Below are 17,031 nucleotides of genomic sequence, written 5' to 3'. Positions count from 1 at the left end.
ACCAAATTGGAAACAAAACAAAACCAAACCAGAAAGCTCAGGAAAACTTTGCATAGGATAGGCTGAAACATTCAATTTTTACTGAAAATAATTTATTTTAAAGTTCTTGAAGTTTTTACTTTCTCCCTTTGAACACTATTAAATAACAGCTTGAGGATCTAGAATGAGATGGGGACTCTCTCAGAGTTTTTGAAAAGGCGAGGGCTAAAAGAGGGACCATCAATCTTTCTCTGCGAGTCCCTCAATTTTCCTGCTGTCTACACCTCTTCGAGGGCTACACTGCTGCAGAGCTGTGACATGCCAGCTGAAAAGATTTCAGGCAGCGCTACTGCCCGTATCTCGAGCCTGGAAGGTCCCTGTGCCTTAAGAGGAGAAAGGCTGGTTTGGGGTAGTTTTAGTGTTTGTTTGGTTTTTGTTTTGTTTGGGGTCTGTTTATCTGTTTGTTTTATAAGGTGACCTTTCACTGCCCCAGCCCTCCAGTAGTAACACAGCCGAGCCCAGAGGCCAACCATTGGCACGGGCTGCAGCACTGCACTAATATGGCCACCGAGTCCTGGTTAGTTTGGAGAAGGGACACTAAGGCGGCATCTGCTTGCAGAAGAATGTCTTGATTACACCCTGAATTAGAGGACATATAATAAAGAACTCTCCCATTCTCCATTCCCAACGCCTGTACAAGAAACAAATTCTGAAATGCTCATTCTATTACGTTCCTAAGAATTCACATAACCTTTTGAAATATCTATGTAATCTAATGCATTCCCAAGTATTAGAAATAGTCTCTGGAAGCAGCAAATTTATACAGAGTGCAAACTGATTATTAGGTAAGTAATGGTCAGAAGATATTTCTCTGCACAGAATTATCTATCCTGCAGTTTCTGAAAAACAGGTGATAGACCATGAATTCAAGTTAGTAGGCTGCTTTTTACATTTTGTATCCAGCCACCTTCAAAATTGCACATACAACCAAAAAGTACCTTTTTGACATCTCAGTTGAAGGAAACTAGAAGTACTATACAAACCAGGTTTTGGAACATTGTATAAACACATTCCATGCACAATCTTAAAAAAAGCTCACGATAATTAAAGAGCAAGACAGACAACTGAACGCTCCCTACACATGCAGGACCAAAGACAAAATTTTAGATATAGGTAAAAGAATGAAATTCTACCAAAAAAAAAAAAGAATGGAAGAAAGGAGAAAAAAAATTCATGCACAGAAAGACAGATGTCTTGGAATATGACTTCTGATAACAAAATACACAAGCCTTTATAAACATTCCATTAAAACTGGTAATAATAAAATGCTATATACTTCTCTCAACAGAAAGGTATTTTCTGCATTAATTTTTATAGTGCCAGGTTCTGTGAAGTCATATTTCAAAACATTCCTACTCTGTCTGGTCTGTACCTTTTTTATTGCCATATATGAGTCGCTCTTCAGATGGAGAGTCCAGAAAAAAAGGAAGTGAACGATGGAGAAAAAGGTGAGTGAGACAAATAAAATAAAGATATTTAACTTGGCAGTGGTAATAAAGAAGGAATGGAGAAGAAATATGAAAAAATAAAATGGAAAATTGTAACACTTAAAAATGCATTCATTGAACAAGAAGTGGAATTGTTGAGTGTATTTTAAAATTTGATGATAAAAAAGTGAAAGCTTGGAAGTCAACAGTTAAAAATCCATTCACATAGAAAGATAAAGCGTAGACAGTACCTAGGTGGCATCAAGCAAAGAGATTGTTAAAGGAGACAGAAGAATTAGGAAACTGTAACTATTGTACTAAAGATAGGGCATATGCAATCAGCTGATAACTGCACTTAAGCTGGACAACCTAAATCCTAACACCTCAGAATACCACCAAACCCTACCCTGCAAATGCCTGGTGTAACTGCTTTATGATCAATTTAGTAGGATTACTTGAATGAAAAACATCAATTAAATGTTTGCAGGATCACATTTGAGACTATTTCTAAGTATCCATATTTCTGGCAACAATCAAAAGGGCAGCAAAGTTCACATGGCTCATAACCAATGCATTCCAATCGAAAACACACAGCTGCTTGGCACAACACTATTCTCCTACTGAATCTGAACACAGTAGTCGTCAAACATAAGAATGGGGTCATGTCTCTGCTATCTTTATAAATGATCTTTAGTGTTCCTCAGATGCTGCTAAAACTTTCCTTCCTCCTCCCCCATCATCAAACAATCCACCAAATCAGTTCTGTTATTGGATAAAATGGAGCAAGTCTGAGAAACCTTTAGGTGTGATGTTAAGCACTACTGTAAGAAACCAACAAAACAAAGTATGATACACTAGGTCTTCATGCTAATGTTGCTTCTTAATCATCATGCTACAAACATCTTAACAATCTACTGTATCACAGGTTACAAGATAGAAAGATGTTATAATTCATTACATAAGTTCATATTATACAACATACACATAAACGTTCTCCTTTCACGCATTAAACTCAAACACCAAGACTTACACTTTATTTCATACTTTCTCTATAATACTTTGCCATAAGAATTATATTTGACTTTCACCTATAGAAACTCTTCATTGACGAGCAATTATTAAGAAATTTAATGTCTTATAATAAATTTATTCTAAATTTGCTAATGCAAAGTAAGTTTAGTACTTTTCAAATTTAAAGTGCCAAGAAATTATGAGAATTTTCCATGGAAAGTTTCAAATAGAAATCAGATATTAATATTTGCAAAGGATACCATTAGTGCTTCCTGATCACAAACACAAAACCACAATTCCCTTCTCTGCCCCCACAAAGTGTCACTATCTAAAGAAAAATTTGAAGACAATTTTCTTCAGATTCCAGAAAATAATACAGCAGACTAAGTTAACTATTGTTTCATAAGTTATTACCATTAAAAAATTTAAGATATCTTAAAGTAACTCCTACCGTCAAATTGATCTTCTCCCTCTGTCATCAGTTCATCATCAGAGCAAATGCTCAAAACATTCACCAACATTTCTGTTACTGTATAGGAAAAAATAAATCTTAATTCATTCCCTGTAGCATTTAAAGTATTTCCATATACACAACATATAACTAGTCACCAGCAACTATAGTGAATGAACTTCCTACATCGTAGCCATTGCTCAGTAATCTGGTTTCAAAAATGTGTTTTTCTTCATGTCTGCTATCACAGAATTTTAAAAAAGCTCAGAAAAATAAGCAGTTAAAACCTATACCACCTGACAATCAAAGAACATAGCAGAACTTTCTCTCCTGTCTTACAAGGAGTTCTTTTAGATAAGAATTATCTTCTTGTGTATTAGTATTTTTACATTAGGATAAGTATTTGCACTAGATTTTATGCAAAATTTTCATAAATATGAAAACATTTTGATTGTTCAAATTTAGGTTTACAATGAGAAAGCTATTCCATTCCTGGCACCTGCAGACATGCAGCAGAAGCACTGACGCAGAAAAATATGATACAAATACGGTTCAAGCTGCATGTCTTTTCCAACTCCTCTTAAAAATATGAACATAGCAGATACACTAACTTGTCTTAAAAAGGTTGTATTTTCTTTCTCGAGGAATCTCCCTATTCTGCCACTCCATCTTTCCTGTGCAGATCAGACTTTCTTAAAACAATCAAACTTCTCGTCCCCCTAGAGTGTTCAGAAACCTATTCCAGAAGTTCTGTCCACTAAAAACCCTGCAAATTGCTGTCTACATTTATTCATGACTAAGTCATACAATCCCCGTGTTATCTGCTATGGTATTCTCCACTCTTGGGAAAGAGTGACTCTCTGCTTTAATGAAAAAAATTAAATTATTCTGATTCTGATCTGCTCAACACAGACCAGACAATATTGATACTGTATCCCTCATCAAAAGTGGAAGCATGTATTTGCCCAAAGGCAAGACAAACTGAACGGCCATGAGCCCAGCAGTCTTATGCATAGAGCAAGTCAACGAGCAACTTATTTAACAGTACTTCGGTGTCTCATTACCACCATCATAACAAAAGCAAAATAGAGAGTATTACTTTGCTGTTTAAAGTGTTATCTACTGCATCATCAGGTAAGAGATATAAACAAAATCTCCTTTCAAATGTCAGGTCCCTCTGTTTAAAAATAACAACATTGTTGAGTAGGTTAACCAGACTAAAAAGGGTGCGAATCATCTGTGTTTAACTGCTCACTAAAGACAATGTAAACAAATCTAGAATCCTAAATTTATACGACTGTAAATATATAATCTCAATAATACTTTTCGAAGAAATTTAAAGAGCTTTCCAGATCTCTTTTATAAGAAGAGCCGTTCCCATCATGGAAGGATTTTAAACAGACCCAAAATGCCTCTAACCTCATTGCTTTTTAACTGAAGACTACTTGGAGCCCTAGTATCCTAGATTCAGAGTTATCAACTCGGGGCGGGGGGCCAGGAAGGAGAGGATCTGTGCTACATTATCTTTTTTACGAGAAAAATTATAATGGAAAAAGTTATCTTTAATGAAGGTCAATCTGTTTTAACTACATAGAAAAGTTACAAGTTTACACTAACACCTCAACATTGTTTACACCTAGAACTAGACAAGATTAATAATGTATATTACCTAGCATTTTGTAGAACATGAACAATTTTCATATTGACTTCAAATGCAGTTCAAAGGTACTACTTAACAATGCAGGTATACACCCTCAATGGAAATTATAATTTCTGTTCGCACCTCTGCCTTATTAGATGCAGTTTTAACTATCTTGACTGAATCAGGTGAAGAAAACAACCCAAACCTGTAGAACAAGTTGTATTTCAGTCTATCTTTTCTCAGAAATGGCATTTTCACATGCCAAAAACCCCCTCCAAATCAGTTGAGTAACTTCAAATCTTCTACTTGATAAAGACAGATACCCGTTTTCACAGAAATTATGCAATTAATATATATAAAATCTTCCCAACATCAATCTGGGAGAAACAGAAAAGATATTAGTTTACGTGTAACTTTTGCCTACCTTTTTCTCCAACAAATGGCAAAGACCATGTGAAAACATCCATAAAATTTGGTAGCCAGTAAGGATGAGGAGAACAATTGAACTGACGAATATTCATCACATTGTTTTCATACTTTAATACAGCAGCTAAAATAAAATTGAGGCACACTGAAAAGAATGTTTAAAACTTGCAAGTACCACAGATGTAAAGTCACAGGTTTGTCTTAGCTCTATTTTATACTATATAATATATAATCTGGGACAATATAATCCCAGAGATACTCCATTCTCTTTCTTCCACAGGATTTACAGGACAGATTTCTAATGGACATCTTTGGATTTTTATTGCACATGTTGCTGTTTAAGGTACTGTTACGTGTCAATATAGTTTTTTACTATCCTATTATAGGTCTATAATGAACAAAGATTTTAAAAGGTCCCAAAAAGGTATCATTTCAGCAGCTTTAACAAAATCCCAACTCAGAACAGCATTATATCCAGATTCAGGTTTTATTCTTCATATGTGTCTTCCCACATTGTAAGCCTGGAGTAAAACCACAGAAATCTAGAGGATCAGGGAGAAGGGGAAGCACAGGGAAACAAAACAGAAAACCAGAAGCATTCTAAAGCTAAGTAAGTATTGACTGCATTTTTCCACACTTACGCTTGCATTACACTGGGAATAGCTGATATGAAAAACAATTCTTAAAACGGAATATGCACAAAGATGGTGAAAAAAAATGTAAAAAGCCAGTTGCAGCTATTTTTATTTCTCCTTTAGTTTACAATCAGTGCAAGTAACAACAGCTCACCTTTTCCTCTATACGTTTAGTCACCTTACACAAGTGGTATGGGTTGGAGGGTTGGTTCTTTGGAGGTGAGTGGTAGAAAACACAATGTATTTCATAGAAAAGAGGTCTTGGTTTCAAAGGAACACTATTTGAACATTTGGAGATCATTCATTCATCACACACTTGAAATGCCACACTTCAGTGTCGCACTTGAATTTCGTCAGGCTTTATTTTTAATTATTTCAGTTGTTGAACTTTGTTCTCATCTATTAATAATATTAAAGCACAGCTAAGGTTGTCTCGGTAATTCTGACTTGTAACTCTTTCTCCACACTATTAAGCATGCTTCTTCCGTGCAATTTTATCTTAAGCAGAGGATGGACAAAAATGCCTTCCGTCTGTTTTACACCTCCCTAATAACATGTCCGATGGTGATCAGTATTTAGATGGGTACTTGCTCTTTTTTGATTTCCCATACACGGACACTACGGCCTTGTACCATCACAATTAGATGCTTGTATGCCATGATGTGCAACACGAACTATTTATGCATAGGCTACTGATCAACGCTTCCTCCCTTCCTTACTCAGTTCACAAACTAAAGACAACCAAAGGAGTGCAAACTCACAGCACAGGAAAGCCTTGCCTGACTGAAAAACACCAGGTGCAACATTCATATGCAGTAAATAGCAACAATTTTTACATAGGGAACATTTGCCCATGCTTGTGCTTTAAGGCACCCTTATAGGAGATAGTCATTTATGTCATGTGCTCTCCTTCATAATATAACTTTCATTAACGGATTATTTTTTTTGTGTGCTTTCATTTCTTACCTGACAAAAAATGTTGATAATAGATGACTTATCTAGTAAGATGTTTTTATTTTAGTATTACATAAGTTATTAATAACAAGTTCTTACCTTTATTATTGTAGACATCCAGGTAATTAGGCGCTGAAAAAATTGTTATTAATGACGGGAACCCTGTAGTTTGACTTTTCCTGTACATTCTGTAACTGCAAAACCAAACAGATTATTTTACGTCTTACAGCAATAAGCAATTTTTATTTTACATGGTGAATAATTTCTTGACAGACACAAAGTACTTACCCTGCATCTTGTGCTTCATGTGCTCTGATGATTGACAATAAATTATTATTTTGCAAAAATTCACAAACTGCTGGATAGCTGTGAAATGAAAACAATTATGAATAGAAGAAATTATCTTAAAATACGCAGCAAGAGTCAGCATTAAAACATCAAATAGACCATAGCATACTCTTACCTATAAAAGTATGAGCATCCTCTGACTGTATTGTGACTGAAATGCTCTTGTGAATTCTCGTTTCCAAAATCTTCTGAAGGATCTGACCATAGTAAGTCACACATTGGTCCAAATGCTGGAGGCTCTTTGAATCTATCTAACTGTTTGAGAAAAGGCAACAGCACAAAGACTCTTTGAATATGAAATCCATAAGTTTTACACATTTGTTAAACTACATATCCATCAATACCAAGCGTTCTTAGAATAAATCCCAACCATATCAAAGAGAGGTAGTTTCTGTATATTTTTTCCTCTCCTCCTCATGAAATAAGGCAGAGGCATGCCAAAAGAACCAAACCTGTTAGGAGCAATAAGATTATTAGTTGTAAAAAGAAGGGAGATAAATTCCAGACTGATGGATATGTGTAATACAAGGTCAAGTTACAGACAAGGAACAAAATGGTCCCTTTTCATGCACATGCCATATCTACCAACCTGGAGACACTACCAGGAATTAGCAAAGAGAAACAGTACAGAAAACAGGAATTATAAAAGAAAAGCATGAACAATTAGAACTGACTAAAAGTGACATAATAAAAATAATAATAAAAAAGAAACCTCAACCAAAGAAACCCCTGAAACACCCGTCTCCATAATAGATTGTTTAACAACATAATGACAAGGTGACTAGCTTAGGTGTCTCAGACTTCTTTCGTACAGGCTTTATTTCTCAGCTACAGCCCTGCTGTAATGGGCCATAAGCATTTTGGGAGATGCCTTTGTTTGTTTTCTTTACTCTAGCTGCTTCTTTATAGATTTCCACATAGAAACACCTGCTTCAGCAGCCTGCAACTTTCCTAGTAACCACAGTGAAAAGGGGTAGAGGTAAGGAGGACAGTGCATTTGTTAACATAAAAAGAAAATACCCTGCTTAATAACAGTCAACCTCTGAAGTCCCAGAAATGAAATTAGGTATCTCAGACTCAATGTAAAGTTTATTTGATCTTTATGTAGCTGGAGTTTGTTCACAAGATGATTTTATCCAAGAAATGTAGGAACAGTTCTTTGATGGACAGTGCATTTAACTCACTTTACCTCCCATACCAAAGAAGATGACTTTGATGGTACTAGAGAACACTTAACTCTTCATGACAGGTTCGAAGGGAGGTTTGGTGAGCACCTGGTGAATTTGAGTCTAACGGTCCATAGGAATCCATGCAAATATGGAACCAGCAGTAGTGCCAAGCTCTCTCATGCCCTGGAAAATCAGAGCTCCCGAGGCTGCCACCTGTAACATAAGTGGAGAGGTCCAGATCTTTACAAATTCCTGCCAGATAATGGCAAGGCAGGTATTAACTGACGTTGTTGGAATTTATTCAATATTTAAAATCCAGTGGTTTAACATTTCCCACACTGGATGATAAACCCGATATGGAATATTTCTTCCAGATTGAAGAAGTCAGTCCATCAACTTCTGCAAGTACCTGAATTTCTGTAGATTAAACCATCAAGTTTCTAAACCTCCAGCAATAAATTTGGGTCCAGAAGCTAACATAAGCATTCATACAAGGAAGATTCAACTGTTTGACGACTGATGTTTCCTGCAATACAGAAGGCTGAAAGCCTAGAAAGCATTTCTAAGAAATCTTGAGTTATTCTTCAAGGATTTTCCTTATGACTTCGGCCAAATAGATCGAGACATTATAAACAAGGTTTTGGTTGTTGCAAGCCTCTCTCCCAAACTACTTTCACATAGCATTGGAACAATAATGTAGCCATTTCTTTAAGTAAAGAGGTCAATTTGTAAAAAATAAATATACTTACATACACATCAAATCAGAGCCTCCTTCACTAGACAGTCTACCAACTGCCACGGTTCTCAAGACATCTCAAAATTTAAGGAAATGTCACTGCAAGCTACTCAACCCAGATTGCATAGATCAAATCAGAACAATCAACTTAAGGGTTTCCCTACATCAGGACAGCAAGAAAGTTAGCAAAGGGCATGAGTCAATTCAAAACAGTTGTTACTGATTAACTATTTCTGAATATGCTGCGACTATGGCAAGACAGAATTAGCGTAACCTATTTCTAAATATTATTACGGTAACTGAGAAAGACAATTTAATTCAAGAATAAGAATCACTACACCTGGTGTTAAAACAGAAATAGGCAGTATATTTTTTAATACATACCATACGATATTTAAATCAATATTAATTTCTCGGTATTATGCAGTCAGGGCAACTAAACTGAAGTGCACCATACCTCCACATGGATGTTCAAATTCAGGACTAGCAAAATGTTGGAGGTAGATTAAAGTACAGCAAATTGAAACTACTCTACTTTTGAGGCAAAAGACCATCACACACTTGAAGATACAGATACCAGTTTTAATTAATTTTGTCCTAATTTTCCTGAGAACTATCACATAGTAAAACCCTAAAAACAATGTGAAGGGAGCCAGTGAAGCATGGCAGTCATCTTATATATCACTAAAGAAAAGGAAATTTCACCAGAGCACAGAAAGGAAGCAACATAATATAAAGACAGATTCCCAGCAGTGGCCCCATATATAGGCGCTTTGCTGATCAAGCCTCAGTATGACCAAGAACTAAACAACAGAATGACCATCTGTTGTGAATGAGGAAGAAAATTCTCTCTCTTCTTTAAATTAAGAGTGCCCATAACCTTATCTGGACACTTCTCTCCTTATAAATAACAAGCTTAAAAATCACAATTCCTGGAATTTTTTTTTCAGCGGAAGTCTTGGCAGCGTAAATGAAATCAACTAAACAGCATCTCTGTGTTCATGGACATGAGTCTGAAAGAGACACTCTTTACCAACACAGCCAGAACATTTGCATAATGAAGTTCAGACAATAAAAATCAGATTACTGCAAGTTTCACAAACTTCCATTTTCCCAAAAATAAGAAGCACTTGCAGCAATCTTTCTGGTTAGGCTTTACTGTCATAGCTACTATGATAGCTGTTCTCTACTGGAAAGAACTTTATGCTAGCAAAAATAATAATTTAATTTGTGTAGTTTAATCACCCTCCTGAATGTCAATAATACTGACAAAAGACTTCATCCAGGATGAAAGTGCATCTGCACAGAATTTTTCTTTTTTTCTTGGGTGATTCTTATACTGTTTATAGAGCTGTGATTTCCCTTCTTATGCCAGATGGTTATGCCTACACATGCTTGCAGAGAAGACCTCTCTGTGATAAGAACTTTTGCTAATAAACCAGAAGGCTTGTAATATTATACAATTGTCTCGACTGTTTACAGAAGTAATTTCACACACCACACTTGTACCACAAGTATAGGATATTTTCCTAAATATAAAAAGAGCATTTCACATCACCCATTTAATTTAAATACGTTTACAATATCAGTGCATGCCAAGCTCTAATGCAGCTACTAATGCTGCTGCCAACCCATGAATAGTGCCTTTTCCAAGTTACCAGATGATTCTTTAAAAAATAAAAAAGGCCCAAAGAAGAGTTCTAATAACACCGCTTTACATTTTAAAATGTTTTCATCAGAAGCAATATACAATGTAGATTTTCATATATTTATAAAAACCATACAAGCTTATATTTCATCCTAATGTAGCCTTGAGTCTTATAGAAGCACATACGAAAGCACAGGCCAAGACAACAGAAATTTGACACTTTGAAACCTGATTAGCTGCAAGACTGAGACTAAAAGAAAAATGCATCACAATCTTATGACAGTGACTTTCCAAGGTGTTTTTCCAGACTGTTTCCTTTACACTACTTTCCAAAAAGCTTTGACCATGCTTCTTTTCATCTGTAATGTGGGAAGTGTTAAGGCCTTGTCAGAATGGCACTGTTTTTTCACTTCACTTTCTTACTCATCTTTCTCTGCCCAATGCATACCGATTTCTGTACACGTTAGTATTTGCTCCGAAAATGCAATGTGCCTCAGTACATTTTCTCACTCACACCACTGACTGAGCTTGTAAATATGCTTCCTTGCTGTTTCTACCATTCTATTCTCCTCTCACATCATTCTGCTTGGCAGTGTAGTATCTGTAAGTGAAATAAGCAGACATTCCAGCCTCTGAAACGGTCCAGTCAGTACAAAAAAAACCCCCAAAATCTGGTGAATTCAGAAATTCACCAGTAGCCTATAAATCTGAGGAGAGGGAGAGGTAAATAAGAAAAATTGAGCACAAAGAAACTGCCAAGAAAATGAGAAATACAATAAATGAAGATAAAAGACAAAATGGGCCATCAATATTTATATACTGTAAAAACAAATTAGGAACATACTTTTTCCTTCTCCGTGTTATTTAGATAATTTTTGAAATAGGCCCCCACATACCTTCTATATGTGGATAAACAATTTTTTTCTTCCATCCTTACCCATAATTCCAAAGCTTTCTTAGAACCACCTATTGATATTTAAAGCTGAAATCAACTACACTTTAGCAGTTGTTAATCATAACAGGAATGGTTTTGGTTTCCAAACACAGCAGTCAAGATGTCAGCTAAGTTAACTCAAATAAGTAAAAAAAGCAATTAAGTCAAAATTCCCATCTGATAAAATCTTCACCTGACATCAGCAGTCCATGCAAGTTGAAGCCAAGTTATTAGAAACAGACACCTCACGTCATCACAATCTTCCCTTTAAATTGCACACCACTATTTAGTGTTCCTATTACATAATTTAAAAAACTTATTTTCATTCTTCTGATATACTGAGCACATTTACGACAGTGAGAAGCACTCCAGAGCTGTTCAAATGCCTACCAAATTTACCATTTTAAATAGCAATTTGAATTTCCATTAACTATTGCAAATTCACACTCTTTCAAAACCAAAACCCACATCATCAAGAGCATAAAAAACCCAGTTTTTGAAGAAATATTAGAATAACTGAAATATGATGTTTGATATACACACCATTTTAAGACTACAATTAACTTCTACAAGTTTTGTCCTGAAAGCCATGAGAATGCTAGCTCTAGAAAGAAACACAAAGCACTATTTTGATTGGATATGAAGCTCTTTACATGTACTCCCTGTTTCCGGACACTATGTGGAGTTTTTGAGGGGTTTTTTGTGTGTGTTTTGTAACAGTCCCAGCTGTTCCAATAAGATCCACTAATAAAAAATGTACTAGATAATCCAAGAGTTTTTAATTATGATACTGCTTAGCCTACATTCAGTTCCTGATTTACACTTCCAAGAGAGACAAGAACAGAGAACAATATACTGACAATTTCACAAACCTGACTTTGTATAGCGTCATATAAATATCTGTATTTCCACTTATTTTCAAATACACAAAATACTCACCCTCCTAATGTCATCTAGTGTATTAATTTCTGGTGAAAGTCCACCATGAACACAAAGAAACTGTTGATTTAAAAGAGCAGCAAGAGGGAGACAATCAAAAGCTTCCATACAAGCATCGTAGACTCTTTCTGAGTACTTTATTTTACCTGCAGGAAAGAAAATATAAAACATTAAGAACCATATTAGATGGAAGAAGTAATTTAGTGGATTGTAATTATAAGAGCAAATCTCAAGGTGAATTATTAAAAAAACCCCACGGCAATAAATATTTTTGGGTTTAACAGCATTACCAAACACCACAACAGTAAGCACATTTCTAAGACATATTCTCTTCCAGAACTATAAACATTTTTCATTTCTTCTTCTGTTATCTCAAGTGTGAAGAAACTACTTTTGTTTTTTTAAAAAAAACCCCACAGAATTATTTTGCATTATAGAATTACACAGCATGCTTCAGTGCAAAATACTACTGAGAAGTCTGTGATTTCTCATTTACAGTGAAAAACAAAGAACTGCTTGTAGATTACATCACTTTCACCTACATCAAAGAGGGTTTTACCAGGGCAAATGATCCATTTATCATTGCATCAATACTTACACAAGCCTCCCAATGGAGGAGCAGGTTACATCTCCAAAAGAGTTATCTTACTACTACAGTTGAAATCAATTCTCCAAAACGGGAAAGCTACTTGGCAGTAGGGTTTTCTTGCCAGCTTCACAATGCTGCTCAGCAAGTTACTTCGCACTCCCAGTAATAGCCGAGACAGCAACATAACCTTTCTCTCTCCAGGATTTTAAAATCAGGATTGAAACATAAAAATTTAACTCCATAATATTATCTTTACAGACAGCAGTCTTCCACGCAAGTTGCACTCCAACATCACACTTAACTGTGAGCAGTTCTACAGAAGTCAACAGGACCCCCAAATGTCTGCAAGACCTCAATGAAACGAACAAGACATCTCTCAAGCCAAATAACAGACTGTAGATCAGCAGGTTGGAAGTAAGCTAATTTTACATTCTTAGACAGTACTTACATTCTTGCTTAAAGGTAAAATACTCTGTTAGGTGTCTGCATTCATGGTTGCCTCTCAAAAGAAATAATGTGCTTGGGTAGAGAATTTTCAGGACCCACAAGTACAGTACACACTGTTGAAAAACAAAGATATCCAGTAAAAAACACTAGTTTATAAGAACTTTAAAAATTATTATTGAGAACTATTGAGTAAGAATGTTAACAGCTTCAAAAGCAAGTACAGCTTGATGTGTGGTTTTAAAATACAGCACTACTTCCCCAAGTCCAGTTCTGGACATGTTATGCAAATTGGTTATTACTTTTCTTAAGAACAGCTGCACAGAATGCTAAAAAAAAAATATTTACTGGACACTCAATAATAAAATAAACTTGGCAGAATTATACTGCAGAACACTTTCATCTAGACAAATACTGTATGTGTTTGTTCCTAAAATTTGATTTTTATAATACGATTCTAAACACTGGCACTAGACGAAGACATTTATTAATAGAGATTGAAGAAAAAACCTCCTGCAAACTATTTACATTAAAGTCAGCTATATAATTTGGAGACCGTTTTTAAACTAAGAATGGACAGAGTAAACTTTTTTTTCCCAAAAAACTGGGAAAGCTGGTTGTGTATTCAGTGTTTAAGCACCAAATTCAAAGCATTATAGTAAGTTTCATAAATCATTATTATTGCAACATCAGCAGCGAACAGAGCTGAGGACAGACGTACAGAACATGCATGATTTTTTTGTTTAGAGTCTGTTACCACCCAGCAGTCCTGAATGCCCAAAACGTATTTCTTAAATTTCAAATCAGATTCTTGTTTTTTAATTGAGCACAGAAATCTCAAAACCCCAGAAGTTTCGGACTACATTGAAGTCACCTGCAAGCAGTTATTACTATTATCATTCTTAATCAACATGAGTACTGTGAAGCCATAATTCTTCAAAGTTACTTTGCATAAAATAGTAAGAACACAAAAGAAGAAAGAAAACAAAAGAACACTTTAAAAAACACAGCAAACATGAAGTACATCAAAGACGTCTATTGTGAAGTTTAGCTAAACTAATTCCCAAATTTTTATTTTCTTAGCAAAAACATGCAAAATAGTAATTTTTCTAATGATACCACTTGCTTTCCAATGTTTCTGTAACTCTAAAATATCCTGATACATTGCAAAGTCCCAAGACTCTCTAAAACTGTTTCCCACAGAAAGCATAATCAGTTTCTTACAAAATAACTGCTTATCATCAAATGAATACATGAATTAATTTGGCAAATTCTACAACTGTGAACTGTTTTAGTCAAGTCACTTTGTGTGAAAAATTTAGAGAAGCTGGCAACCTTGAAAACATTTAATACAGAAGTGGTAAAATAGTGCCTTCCTTTCAGTGGATGGATAACTACATTTGATTAAATTGCTAAGATTTACACACTCTCAAGCATGTTACCTATGAGGTACAAAAAGATTTTTAAAAAACTTTTGCTGTACTGGGATATTTATTTTTCATTATTAAATAAATGTCAGGGTTCTTTATGTCCTGTTACTTCCAGTAGAAAAAAAAAATAATTTGTACACACTTATGTGAAGGACTCCATCTTGATCCCAGCAGTTTGCGATACACAATCACAGCAGCATGTAATTATCTTTCCTATTAGAAGTGATGATATTTTTTAATTGGTATTGGGTTACTGCTAAAATATCAATGCAATTAAAGATGTTTCAGGACAGACTGATTAAGAATTTATTAGTTAACAATAAAATTTCACTGTCTGTACATTTTTAGAAATTTTCACCTTCACTTTTCTGGGAAAAGTCAAATATTTTACCAAAAGTATACTGCATTTCCAATCACTAAGAAAGATTTTAAAGTAACCATGTACAAAAAATCCTGGAGGTCAACTTAAACTTCCTAAATGTTAATTAAGGGAAAAACTTCAGTAGGAAAATTTTTCTAAGGTTAAAATGGAGAACAAATGGCTGATGTTCATGTACTACTTTTTTCTTTCTCACCAGGACCACAAAGCACAGCCCCACCTTCATGCACTTGTAGCAATTGAACTTCATTCAGATAATCTGCCATGTACTTCACTGGTTTTCCAACAGCCACTCAGAGTAGAAAAGAGCAGATTATCTCAATAAAGACAAGCCTTTTAAGAACCCTTGAGTGGTTTTCAAGAGTATATTTAGCATATCTTTTCTTATTCCGCCAGTATATTTAGCATGCTAAGTACTGTATTAAAAATTAAACTAAAAATCATATGAGAAAAAAATGAGCCTGTTCTTATAAATATATCCAAAACCATCCGTTGTTTTTTGTAAAAGTTTTTTGTAAGTGTAATGGTTGAAAAGCTTTCTTACCATGTTTTGATATATTAACATATATTGTAGCTATGTAAATGTCCTTTTCAAGGACAATTACATTATTTGTTATCATCAAGAACAGGCCAAGAAGATCAAATTATTAGGGAATGTCTGTTGAAATTTTTCCTTATAAATGACTTTGAGGCAATAACTCTCACTTCATCTCCTGTTTATCCACCATCCCTAACAAACTGAAAAGGCACTGTGCATACTTTCACAGTATATACCCACACGTTATTAGAACAGCGTAATTTTAATACAGAAGTGAAGTATCATACACCATGACTTGCAAAATACTATTTCAGATGGTATGTCGCCCTATTACATTTGGTATCTCTGAAGAGATCCCAAGCTGAGGCACTTCCCAAGCTGACTCCAGAATAGTTAACTTAAAAATCATAGCTCTGAAACTAACTGATATGAATAAGTGAATATTTCTGGAATGTAGTATACTTAATAAACATGCTGAAAATTAAAAAATTATTTTAATTCAAAGTACCTGAAAAATTAATGGCAGAAACACAGGTCATCCTTAGGGAATATCTGTAATCGCCCTCAGAATTTTAGTAAAGAAAAATATTAATAATTACTAAAAATATATTTGATTATGTTAAGTATAATTAATCTACTTTATACAGATAAACAGCTATAATAAAAGACATTGCAGTCATGACTCACCTGTTCTCCAAAAACATACAAACACACCTTCCTGCATATTACCAGAGAAGCAGGATTCTGTACAATAATGAATGCTACAGAATTCAACTTTTTAAAACTAACTAAAGAAAGAGGAGGAAAAATGAGTAACTCTAGTGATTTCAACAGGGCAGTCCAAATGGCTGGTTATTCTCCTCCTGTAAACAGGCCTTTGTCACAGGAGAAAGCACAGCAAGGAAGAACACATTCACATGTCAAAGCAGACCTAGAATTTGATTTTAAAACCTCCGTGAAAGTGTGGTTATAGAAAAATTTACAACAAAACAGATTAATATATTCAGTTACCTCTATACTAAAATAACCTCTGTCTACATAGTCACCGAGGAAGAGGTATCTTGTGTTAGCAGGTGATCCTCCCACTTCAAACAGCTTCATTAGATCAAAGAACTGGCCATGAATATCACCACACACTGCAAGCAAAAATTTTGTTCAAATTAATTTTTAAAAATCTAACAGAAAAGTTACTAAGTTATAGTTAAGTAATCAGCCACAAAGTACTTCTAATTAAGAGGAAAGGCAGGTATAAAGCAGGAGTAACAGAAATTTTTGAAGCTTCCCCCTTTGCT

At 34.9% G+C, this 17,031-nt stretch overlaps 1 protein-coding gene across 13 annotated transcripts in view; it reads right to left on the bottom strand.

The window, feature by feature from the left end:
* Window positions 1–17,031, bottom strand: part of PPP3CB (protein phosphatase 3 catalytic subunit beta) — a 54,141-nt gene that overhangs the window by 18,309 nt on the left and 18,801 nt on the right. For all 13 annotated transcript variants that reach the window (XR_010374919.1, XR_010374918.1, XR_010374920.1 and 10 more), the window contains exons 3-10: window positions 16,751–16,875; window positions 13,397–13,508; window positions 12,360–12,505; window positions 7,049–7,188; window positions 6,874–6,951; window positions 6,685–6,779; window positions 4,995–5,120; window positions 2,929–3,006 (exon numbers count right to left, since the gene is read on the bottom strand). Coding sequence is in view for 7 of the 13 variants with exons in the window: in XM_064463629.1 (XP_064319699.1) it covers window positions 2,929–3,006; window positions 4,995–5,120; window positions 6,685–6,779; window positions 6,874–6,951; window positions 7,049–7,188; window positions 12,360–12,505; window positions 13,397–13,508; window positions 16,751–16,875 (900 nt within the window). In the remaining 6 variants the exon portion in view is untranslated. The remainder of the gene's footprint in view (window positions 1–2,928; window positions 3,007–4,994; window positions 5,121–6,684; window positions 6,780–6,873; window positions 6,952–7,048; window positions 7,189–12,359; window positions 12,506–13,396; window positions 13,509–16,750; window positions 16,876–17,031) is intronic.

This window comes from Phalacrocorax carbo, chromosome 12 (genome assembly GCF_963921805.1).
Source record: "Phalacrocorax carbo chromosome 12, bPhaCar2.1, whole genome shotgun sequence".
Taxonomy (NCBI): domain Eukaryota; kingdom Metazoa; phylum Chordata; class Aves; order Suliformes; family Phalacrocoracidae; genus Phalacrocorax; species Phalacrocorax carbo.
Note: the sequence above shows the minus strand (reverse complement) of the source record. Positions and strands in the feature narration are given on the sequence as shown.